General features: G+C 38.6%; 1 protein-coding gene across 3 annotated transcripts in view; it reads right to left on the bottom strand.

Annotated features, from left to right (window-relative positions):
• ZFYVE26 (zinc finger FYVE-type containing 26) overlaps positions 1–12280 on the bottom strand; it is a 46376-nt gene that overhangs the window by 8634 nt on the left and 25462 nt on the right. For 2 of the 3 annotated variants that reach the window (XM_048947433.1, XM_048947432.1), the window contains exons 26-36: positions 11518–11764; positions 10507–10605; positions 8971–9125; positions 8187–8356; positions 6946–6974; positions 5528–5649; positions 5216–5436; positions 4454–4601; positions 3181–3390; positions 2123–2341; positions 83–280 (exon numbers count right to left, since the gene is read on the bottom strand). In XM_048947433.1, the coding sequence (XP_048803390.1) occupies positions 83–280; positions 2123–2341; positions 3181–3390; positions 4454–4601; positions 5216–5436; positions 5528–5649; positions 6946–6974; positions 8187–8356; positions 8971–9125; positions 10507–10605; positions 11518–11764 (1818 nt within the window). The remainder of the gene's footprint in view (positions 1–82; positions 281–2122; positions 2342–3180; positions 3391–4453; positions 4602–5215; positions 5437–5527; positions 5650–6945; positions 6975–8186; positions 8357–8970; positions 9126–10506; positions 10606–11517; positions 11765–12280) is intronic. The other variant, XM_048947434.1, reaches the window with a different exon arrangement.

Here is a 12280-nt window from a genome sequence, read left to right on the forward strand (position 1 = left end):
AACAAAGCAGAGACAGTAAATAAACAACAGATTGAAAACATTCAGCATCTCTCTGAAAGAGATGTGCAAACACTCAACTTACCTTCATAAATTGTTGTAACTCATACAGGATGTGGTAGTAGTTCTTTTTCTGCAAGTATTTGCAGGCTGCAATCAAATACATCCCCCAGCTCTCCAGCCCTGGATCAATGGTTTCCAGCAAGTTCTCCAACATATGCAGCTTTCCACTTTGGTAGCTTGGAATGAAGATCCCTTCAATGAATACTTCAGATGGGGATTCCTACATAAACATCAGAAAGCTGGCTTGAAGCAAAGCAGCTGTCACACATAGATCTTCCTTATACAAAAAAAGTATCAATTGACAGATCACAGAATCAGCAGATAACTCAGGCTGGAGGGATCTCTGGAGGTCATGTGGCTCAAAACCCCTGCTCAAAACAGTGGTTTCTCAACCTGTCCAGTCAGATTCTGAGCATCACCAAGTGGGGCGATTCAGCAGCCTCTCGGGCCCCAGCTCCCATGTCTAAATATCCTCATTGCAAATTAAAAATTAAAAATTCCCATTTTCCATGTATCCAACTGGAGCTTCCCTTGCTCCAAATTGTGTTCATTGCTTCTTGTACCATGCATGCGAGACAAGCCTGACTCCATTCCCACCATCACCCATGAAATGGTTGAAATCAGCACTCAAGATATTTTCTCGCTTGCTCTTCATCAAACTTAAAACAACAACCACCACCACCACAAACAAGAAAACTATCTCCACCACTCTCCTCCTATATGCCTTGTGCTTCATGGCCCTGATCATCATCCAGACCTGTATGTTAACGTTACAATGGAAAAAAGCATGAGTTATTTCTTGGCTCCCACAAACTTTTTAAAGGCATGATTTGGATTTATTACTTTTTTTTTTTTTCTTATAAGAAGATTCAAAAACACTCAAATGCAAAATGTTTTGCCAGAAACTCAGTACCTTATGGTCTTAAGGTAATAACTCTTGCTCTCTAGTTCACATGATCACTACTGGCATCCATGCCCAAAGCCCCCACTGTCAGTCAAGAGCAGTTTCAATGTCTGCTCCTTAACTCACAAAACTGTGTCACCAGCAAAACATGCAACTTTTCTTTAAAGTGATATAAAAGACACATTTGGAAAACAATTTTAACATGCAGATTGGAATAGAAGCTCAGAATGATTGATGACATAATGAAAAAGCAAAGCCTATACAACAACTTATTACAAAGCTCATAAGCAAATTGAAGATAATGGAATTCAGTATTTACAGTTGTACATCGTCAACAAGAATTAATAAAAAATATTAAATGAAACAATCACAGAAACATACAAATACAAACTAATCATTCCTCCTTCCCCAGCCACCCACGCACTTAGGAGTTTTCAAAGTGGGGAAATGTAATGAACTCATATCAACACACATCCTAAGAAGCAGCCTAAATGAAGCTAGAACTTCATTGGAGTAGTTTCCTAACTTAAATGTCATTAAATACCAACCAAACTGTATTATCCAGTTGTTCTTAAGCCCTCCTATTATATACAGTTTTCTGCAGTCAGAATCAGAAACCATTTTTTGGCTTTTCTAGATTTCTGTCCTTTACTCATATTTCCAGTACACCCAGAAGTGCAAAGGCGTCTGATGAAACAAGCAGTACCAACAGACAGAGCCACTGTGATAAAGTGTCTCAAGTTATCAGCATGTTGGAATTCAAAGTCTTCCTTATTCTAAACTGTATTAACAATGGGTACAAATTTTCAGCTTTGCAGGAAAAAAAAAAAAAAAAAAAAAAAAAAAAAATCACTGTTGATAATAGTGACTCTACAAAGGAAAACCAGAGCACTTTTCTACTCTATAGAAGTCACTGTTTCAACACAATGAGGAAGAGAGATTAAACACAAGGCCTAAAATCTGTGTTATTTTCTTATATCACTGAATTATAGATAGTCACTAAATAGTCTGAGTGATAACATTCAGGATACTGAAAAACGCCTGTGCATAAAAGCACCCAGAATGCTGTGATGCTCAATGTCATTTTCAACTGGCCTTGAAGACCTCTCAACTACTTTCTGAATTTCATTTTAAGTGATGGAACACTGGATTACTCACCTTATTTAACAAGTGAAGCAGTGCTTCTCTCATACAGTCATGCCTCATGTAAAAGCTTATTATTGCCAGATTAGTGCCATAACTATGTAAATAGAACAAGCACTCTTGATAGTAGCTGTTACACTGAACCTTCCCTTCAGACATCATCTCCAGGGATAGACTTCTCGTTCTCAATGTTGCTTCAAGTTCCCTCAATGTGGCAAAGTAATCATCGTCCTGCTGTTAGAATAGAATCAGTGATAGGTGACAACTAATAAGAAAATTTTCTTTTCAACTGCCAACCAGACCAAGTTTTTATGTTGTTGTCCTTAAAACAGTCATCATTTTGGAGGGGTTAATCTCCAGTAATGTTTTTTATAAACACTAGATTGGAGCCGTGCTACCAACAGACATGCTGAAAGTTGTGGCAGCTAGCACAACTCTCTTTCCAGGGATGCACAGGAAGCTTGTTTATTAAACACAACACAGCACTCCACAGCAGCTGCTTCAATAACCTAGTTCAAATAGGCTTTTTTATTTTTTGAAAATACTACTTTCAAGGTCTTTCATCATTATGATTCTGTAGTTACTTAATACTAAAAGGCTTTTTAATGCACCTAGTTAGAACTTCCAGAGCTCATCCCAAATCATATAATAGTGCTCCCTGTCAATGAAGAAACAAGCGAGTTCACATCTGTACCTTCGGCTTTGAACTCCTGCTACATCAGTGCTTTAGCAGAGAAATACCATTACTGCAGCAGAACAAAACATCAGTGGGATGGAGTTTACTTTTCGCAGACTCTAGTAATAATATTTCAACCACTACAGCTTCTTTCACATGTACCAAGTATGTCCCCAGTTACCAAAAAAAAAAAATCCTATCATCTGCTGCTCAGTCATCAATTCACTGTGAGGTAGCAGCTCGTGAATTTCTCAGTGATATTTAGCTTACAGCAGATAATCATGACAAAAGAGGGGAAGAAACCAGTACCCGATATTGTATCATGCATTGCTGCAAAATGTGTATTAAAGCAAACTATTTTTGCTATATGCTCTAAGAGCAGACAGAAGATCCTCACCGCAATGAGTACCGGCTTCACCGTGGACTCCAGGTACTGTATCACATCCTGGACTAGCCTCGAACCGTGGTTCAGCTGGTTTAGATCCACTGGTGGCTTTAAACATCGGTTAAACTTCTCTCTTGCTGAACTTAAATTTCCAGCTTTAAGACAAGCCATGCCCCAGGCATGCCATGCTCCACTTGGATCCAACCCAGATTTTGTAGAAACCTAAATTCAAAACAATTCGTTAATACTGCAATACAGAAAACAGGAAAGCTGGCTTATTGCAGTCTGTGACTGTGATATAGATGTCCTTCCTAAAGTGTACTTCCCATTAGAATAAACATAAACATCACATGCTGATTATTTCTAGGTTATTGCATGAAATGTCATCTACTGAAACATCCGTAATGTCCAAATCAATGTTTTTAATCATACAAGGTTAAGTAATCACATGTCTGGAAAACTTCAGCAGTTTTAAAACTTAGAAGACGATCTGTTTCTGATGGGAAAATGTCATAAGAAGCAATTGTTTTTCTTTACCTAGAAAAACTGCATAAAGAACTGTGAGTTTGTGGTTTAAAAGCAAAACAATAGCAAATGCCTCATGAACTGCCAGGAAATTTTTACTTCTAAGTCTGCTGATCAAATTTATTCCTGACGTTTTTTAGTCAATCGTCTGCCTTTAAACATGAAACCTTTTTATTCAAATATGTTATTTATTTCTGTTTGGTTTTTTAAATCATCCGTTAAAAATTATAATTCTCTTCCTAAGAAATTGCAATGCCATAAAGTGTCTTAGAAAATACTGGGAGCAGGGGAAGATAAACCACACCCAATGAGCTCCAATAGACAGATTTGCCATTATTGCCAATTTCTAAGTAAATACTTGTAAAAGGTGCCTTACTAATATCTGTTGTGTTATTACAGACAAATGAGATCAAACACACAAACTTCAGATAAAATCCTGCCACAAAGGATGCCTCAGCCCTTCTACTGGATGCAAGACTCCTCCATGTAGTCAGCCCATTCCAATTTTAATTGTACCAGGAAACAAAGCCCCTATCTTTCCCTTTTGGAGCCTGCTCCACAGCAGAAGACATGTTCCTTCTCAAAAAAAACTGTTTTCCAGCCCTCAGAAAAGATTTTCTTTGTTGTTTAAAAACCTTATTCCCAGTCTGTAACAGTTTAAATGTTGTCTGTTTCACACATATCCCATCCATCTGAGAGAAAAAAAAAAAAAATCACCAGAGAAAGATGATTAACATTCATATCTTCCTACTGTCATTACCTCTATAGCTAGCTGATAGTACTCTGCTTCCAAGAGCCGATTTCTTAATCTGGTAACTGCTGCTGGGAGAAGAATCTGATCTAAAGATGGTACTGGGCGGTAGGCAGCAGCAACCAAAATATTCAGCACATCCACTTTGCTGATGTAACTAGGGGAAAACAAGTTAAACAAATGCAAATGCTTTCACTATTGACATACACACAAAGAATTTTAAAGGAAAACTTTGTGTCAAAGACAGCTCTTTGAACAGTAGTTCTAAATCACCAGTATATGAGGTTTCTCTATCCATCATATTTTCTCATTCAGGTTTTTTTTTTTTTTTACTTCCTAACATGCAGTGGTGCACTGGAAGAGGGTAATTGCAGACCTCAACGAACATTATAAAAATCAAAGTGGTGTGTGTGAAATTCATACACTGCACCTGCCACTTTAAGCCCTCCAGGACAAAAACTGAGGAAAGATTAATACGCTAGTTCTCAGCAAGCACAGCTTTAGAATTGTAAATTGAAATACAAACTGAAAGCAGAAAATACAGAAGTAAAATTTTTACCCCAATCATTGCAAGTTATTTCTCCTACTCTGAGCATTTTCTTAGTAATTATTACATATTTAAAATACTTGAAGTTCTGTCACTTGAGCTCTTATTCTTACATTATGAACTTCTCTTCCTGTTTGAAATGCCCACGGCACAACTGAAGGAACTCTCCCACTCTCTACTCCCCATTGAAGACAATACATCCTAGTGAACATCTGATAAATCACCTGTCACAGAGAGCTAGGTCCTGGCTCCTTCCAGCTTTTACAAACATCATTTTGGCACTGAAGAGTAACTGTTTCATGATGTCCATAAGGAGTCCAGCATCTACCTCAGGATTAGTGAGCCCTTGGGACAATTTGCAGCAGTGCTCAATCAGCTGGTGGCCACACACTATGCTGTTGCTGTGCAGGCTAAGAATGGCAATACACAAGGAAGAGCTGGGAGCCTGACAGTTGGAGGAAAGAAAGACAAACACAATTGTTAAGGCAGTTCTCCAGCAAACTGCTTATACTGGACTCTCCTTCTCCAGGCCTCACCTGTTCATAGTAAAATTCACTGCGTACAATTTCGTTCTCCTCTTCGTTCAGGGAAAGAAGCCATTCAAGGGCAGCTGCCTTAGGTATTCGCACCACTGTGGAATATTCATTATTAGGAGTTTCTGCAGCCAGGAAGAAAAAAAGTAGATAGTATCACTATATAAGCAACAACAGCAACAACAAAAAAGGCTGAAGACTCATGATGCAGAGTACTCCCACAGCCTTTCCAGGGTCCTTTTCAGGGTCAACAGTGATTCCTCAGTTTTACCAGTTCCTGTCAGTATCATCAGTCCACCACACACATTACAGAAACATTTCCATTCCTCAGAAAGCTACCAAACTGTACCTAGGCCCACTTTCACTGTCATCAGCATCCTTTCAACAAAAACTACTGCCAGTAATATGTGATGAGAGCAGCCGTAAAAGCAACCTTGCCAAAACGGGAAAATTACTGACAGAAGATGACACCTACTGAAATACAGAAGGAAATCTCTGCAAGCCTGGGAACCCAGAACATCCTTGAGAAGCACAGCTAGTATCTTTTAAGTGCACCTGGATAGCTGAGAACCAGAGACATCCCAAGATATCCTCAATAAAAGCAAAAGAAAAAGCAACAACAAACTTATCTGGAAAGTTAAAAAAAAAACAAAAAATAGCCTGGCATGGTGGAAAACAGCTTGACAAAGTAGGAATCTGCAGCAGATAATGACTGCTGTAGCTGGAAAAATAGCAAAAAAGCCTGGGAAAGTAAAAAATTGATCTTAGAACACAAGAAACACCATCATCTATCAGCCATTCCAGGTGAAAAAGAAATTAGCAACATCTACTGGGTGCTCCAAGTGGTACTGTCCTACATCCCCTCATGCCTCTAATGACAGATATCTCAAGTGACTTGCATTCTACCCAAAGTGCAGCTTCTCTCTGAGAACTCACCTTGCATGAACTTGTCTACACAAGATCTGCATAGGTCAGATCCTCAGTAGGGACACCTCACTGACTTCATATTCCAAGACACTGACCATCTCTAAAGTGAGACGTGGTTCATCACCAACTGACCCTTCTCCTGGCAATTGTTTGGAGGGTGCCACAGCTCAGTACTCGGCTAACAATTCCTACTCTTAATGCAATCTCCCCATGACTGTATCTAGTACGCAACGGGCCTTCTCCAGTTCTTTCATTTAATCCCCAAACAGCTTGTTCTATATTGGTTCAGACATTTTTCCTAAGTCACAAATTCCCATTAATAGAAGTCTGGAATACTTAATTTCAGCCTGCTCATACAAAACACCATTGAAATTTTTGCAACTGAAGTTTTGATCAACCTTTAGCTACAGCTAGATGTGTCAGCTTGCCTCCTCTAACTCCACTAGCAATCAGGCTCAGAAAAAATTGAATTTTAATACTATTCCACTACTTACCTTCCACTTCATCCTGGTCTTCCTTTGTGCTGCAATAGAAAGAAGGAACATCAGGCCTAGTCCAGCACACACAAGAAAACATATGTTAAAAAAAAATTGAAAAGGATCAACATGGCTAGCCTTTTCAGAACAATGTACTGTAAAAATCTAGTATTTCTCTCCCTACCCTTCCCAACCTATTCCTTGTCCCTACCCTCTACTGTCTGGAAATATATGATTCTGCCTCTAAATAACGTGTTTCAACTACACTATTACACTAAGTAATTAGTTCTTATATTCTTCTGTAGGAATATAACCTTCTGTTGCACCTATCATAGCAAAGACAACATTGGGAACAAAAACTGCCCAGTATCGGAATACATCAGAGCTCAAATGAATTCTCTGGGATGCAGGTCTCTGTCCTTAAGACTTAGGTGTGTGTGGGTTTTTGTTGTTGTTGTTGTTTTTTAGTTTCTTTTTTTTTTAATACAAATAAGATGATTTCAAAAAAAACCAAACACTTAAGTACTTAAGATGAAACCAAGCTCACAGCTAGGCTCTGCTGACTGCTGACCTGATCTCGTAGCATAAACAACCATTCCAACTCTAGCTAATCTACCTACAGGTGACTGCTCATTTTCTCAGATCTGCTTTTTCTAGCAAGATTGCTGATACTGCCAGACTTCTAGTAGCAGGCTTGATGAGGTCATGAATAGTAAAACACATTTTTCATCAGTTGGCCTACAAATCTCAATGTACTTGTCAGCTGAAAGCAACTATATCATAAAAATCTGTCATCACAGCTGGCAGCCCTTTTGTTAAGGGCACAGTTTCAAAATTTACCTAACTGTGAACTTGATTCTGAATCTCCCTGGGTTTAAGAAGTCATAATCAAGAGACTACGGAGTAGCATTAAAACAATGATATGTGCAGCAGAACCAGTCACCATGCAGTAATAATCCAGAGCTGAATAAACTGTAAGCAACTTAGTGACTTACCGTAGCAGCTTTTGTTGAATACATTTTCCAAAAAAGCATTCAACTTTTATGTCTAATGATGAACTGATGCTTAAAGAAAGAAATAAAGAACTTCGTTGACTGGCTCTTTAATGTTCCAGTATGAGAAGTAAACTGAGGTACAGTAGTCCCTTCAACACACAACAGCTGTCTGCCACAAAACCTGATGTTATCATAATATCCAGATAGAACCAGGATTTGAGTTTTTCTCATTCCATTGAGAAGAGCTAGAATGGAAAGACTTACACGCTTGTGTCTTGTACCAAGCCAGGCAGATGTTCTCTGTTGTAGTAACTATAGCACTGATCACACACACGAGCTGGATTTTCTCTACAAGCTTCTACTGTCATTTTCTTGGTAGAGCAAGAACTGCATACCAGCCTGCCACAGCGCCTGCAGTGATGACGTCTGTTAAACTGAGCACACAAGGTCATGGGTAGGCAAACGAAAGGATTTCCTCAAGTCCTCCGCCGTACATGCCTCCACAGCATCCTCCTACATCTGTCTGCCTCCACTCATGAGTAAACTTACTTCACTTGACAAGAGGAAACAGCACGCCATAAGACTTTCCAGAACTATAAAGTGATCTATTCTCACTGACAGAATTCCCTACCAGGGAGGCTACGGCAAGGGAAGAAGGGAGGGGAAAAAAATAAACAGCAAAAATACACAGAACAACTGGGGTTTAAATATACTTGCTGCAGCCTTGGACTTTTTACAGCTGATGTTGTCCCAGCTTTGATCACCAAGATACTTAAATTACCTCTTGAAAAAGTCAGAAGCAGTAAACTGTTTTTCTGACACAACCTTAGCCACTTCCAAATTCAAAAGCAACATTTTGAATAAAATGTTGTTTCTAGCCAATATAACAGACTGCCAGTGCATTTTCAAAATTCAAATTAATCTTCTCCCTCGAGCGCCAATGTAGTTGCTTAAGTACACTGTGCAAAAACAAATTTTAGAAGCACACTATGAGCAACAATTCACATTCAGTGGTCACCATTCTGAGAACTTAATTTTTGCTCCTTACCATAGTAAAGCGCTCAGTTTTGCAAACCATACATATTGTTTCAGTGTCATCAGGTATCCACTGTTGCTTCGGAGGTGGCTTCTCAGGTGGCACAAATTCCTCCGAAAAATTCTGCTGCAGGCTTCTTTCTCTGGGACTTGCAGACACAGTGACACCTTAAAAGAAGCCAGGGCAAGACATTTAATGGTATTCTGAATACCAGAAAACACTATAGGCTTACTGAGACTTCCAACAACACTACTGCTATCCTTCAACAAGGCATGGCAGATTAACATAGTGTAGGGAATATTAATGCTTTTGAGCTAAAACTGTAAGACTTCGATACTAATGACCAAGATTGCTTAGTTACTAATAGGCCTTCACCATACTTATCAACATCTATTCTTATATCACAAACAGAGACTTGGAGAAGGAATGAAAAAAACACACAGGTGTATGTACACTAAGTAAGTGGGTACACCATAAAATACACTCTTCAAGTTGACATTCCTGAAGATTTAAACTTCTCTTTATTATCAGAAGAGAAGTATGGCGTAGCAAGCAATACTATATGCCTCCTTGATCTGGTCTGCTTTACAATCTACTGCTGGTAAATCAATTCAAAGCTGCCACAATTTTAATCTTTGGCCTTTATTATCCTTGGAACCAAAGAAGAATTCATTTAATCCAATTTATAAACTAAAAGTCTGTCTACTACTATATGATGTAATCCAGTTACACTTCAGGCTAACTAAAAGTTTCAACGACTCTTTGCAGCCCTACAAGCCACATTCCACATAGCAGGATAATAAACAGAAAAAAAGAGAAAAACTCCATTCCAGTGAAGCTAATTGACGCAGATGGAACCTGAATTGCCAAGGAACATCAGGGAACAACGCAATCAGGTTTTGCAACAATGTGGTGATATTATTAGGAGAGAAAGTGAAGGGCTGCACAGCTAAATCCAAGACACTGCTATTGTCTTATGTTTGCAGAGCAAACAATAGAATTTCCAGTTCAGGATACAGGACAATAAACTCTGACCCGGAGGTCAGGATATCACTGATAAGCCCTAGTTCAGGCCCACTACTTGCTGAGAATCACCAGTCTGAGGATAACCCTTGCTAGTCATTTCCTGAGAGCACTGGCCTTGCATCTTTTACAACACGCGTCCTATGAGTGCACATCTGTTGCATTAGATGCAGAATGGGAACTATAAAAGAACTTGTGCTGGCTTTTAAAGGAACAAATGTTCTTCAGTTCTTTTGGCTTAAACTACATTGTTTTCATTGTATTGGAAGTAGAGCCTCCTCAGACAATAAGATATACTGTTTTTCCTATGGTCGCAAGCAGGATTTACTAAACTAAATTCAAGGACCAAAAGAAAGAAGGAAATAGACAAGAATGAGATTTCAACTGTAAAACCAAAGTTAACATGGAAAAGAAAAGATACTACGCAAAGAACAGGAAGCACTACCACAGTAATGGACTCAAAGAAAAATTCTGTCTTTCTCTGTGCTCCAGAGAGCACACAAAAAAGTGGCATTAAGAGTTTACCCGTAAGGCTGGCAAGAGATAGTTCTGATGATCCCGATTTAGACATTGCTTCACACTCCAGTACTTGACAGAGACTTTCTTGGATACGTATCACAGAATCTAGGTCAGGAAAAAATTGAAAAAACAGAACAATATTGGTGATAAACCTGCCTTTTTTTTTTTTTTTTTTTTTTTTTTTTTTTTTTTTTACAGACATTACAAGAATTCACTCAGAGCAACATATAACAATGCTAGCACAAACTGGATTAGCTGTATAATTACAAACTATTATCTTGCAAGAAAATTATCCCTCAGCAATACTATATAAAACACAGAGAAAGGGATCCTTAAAGCAATGGATTACTGACAGGCTCAGAAATAATTCAGCAGAGAAGAAGTATCACTTGTGAAAACCATCAGTTGAAACAAGATACAAATTGTGTCAACAATATTAAGTGTTTCACATGGCAGCAGAAGGAACACACCAGCAACTTTAAACGCCATTTTGCATGAAGGGACATGCGAAGTCTGATGCATTTATAATAGCAGAAGCCTTATCCTTAAATCATGAAATGACATCAACATTTTGAAACTAGCATAAAGCAAGATGGTACCATATATGTAGAAACAGGTAAACAAATACAAACAAGTATGCTCATCATGCATTTTTAATGTAGTGAAACCACTAGATTCAATCTGCAGCACCCTCTGGTGTTCCAGTCACAAAACCCTCAAACGCACAGCAAAATGCAAAACTGAAGACAACATGGATGAGAACTGGTTAACACATCAGAAGAGAGCTATGCCAAGAGCATACAAAAGAAGGAAGGAAAGGAGCAACAGAAGGAACTGAGAAAGTTTTAAAGCCCTTGGGTCCTACAAGAAATACAAGGACTTTCGGAACATATTCTGGACTAAGAGGAGACTAAATGCAAGTATCTAAAAGTGTTACAGCAGAAACGGAAAAGCAATTCCTGGTGAAAACTTGCCCTTCTTGCCCAAAAAGAAAACAGCATTCTCAAGAATAGTCACCTGATCTCCTTTCTTTCAATGAGAAGGGAAAGTCAAGGGCTTTCTCTGCATATTTTGAGAGCAAACTGTCAATATCTTCTACAGCAAAACCAACTTCCTGTCTACCTAAGAGCTGGTGCAGTGTCTGCACAGCCACAGATACCCAGTTCACTTTCATATTCATGAGCAGCTGTTCCACCATAAGCAGTGGCTTGGATGAGAGGTGGAAGTAGTTAACACGAGAGAGTTCAGGCAGAGTCAGCAGTACCTGGGAAGTAGATAAAAAAAAGTTGAAGTTTTTCAACCTCCAAATTTGATTTAATGTGAGCCTAAGACAAGAAACTAACCAAGCAGCTTACATGAGGAATAAAATAACACACAGAGGCAAAAAAAATGGAGATAGGACTTATTGGGTCTATTTGTAGCTCTGTGACAGAATTAGTGAGCAGCTTACTTTGCTTCTGTTTTCAGATTCTATCAAACACTGTCTCATTTCAGAGGAAGCTGAAAACAGGAAAGCATTTAATGACATGTTGTGGTGGGGTAAAGTACATTATCCTATTAAAACATAACTATTAAAAAAAAAAAAAAAAACCTAAAGCATTATCCTTATCTTTCCATCCTTTGAGAAAAAAATGAGATGATGAAAATATGAGCAGTTCCCTGTGAAGATGGGAAGTTCACATAAACTCTTTACAAATTAAATCATGCTTTCAAAAATAAAGAAACAAATGTTGATACTGTTGTGCAAAGTACTGGAGCAAGCTGCCATGTGTAGTCCTGA

This window comes from Lagopus muta, chromosome 6 (genome assembly GCF_023343835.1).
Source record: "Lagopus muta isolate bLagMut1 chromosome 6, bLagMut1 primary, whole genome shotgun sequence".
NCBI classification, from domain to species: domain Eukaryota; kingdom Metazoa; phylum Chordata; class Aves; order Galliformes; family Phasianidae; genus Lagopus; species Lagopus muta.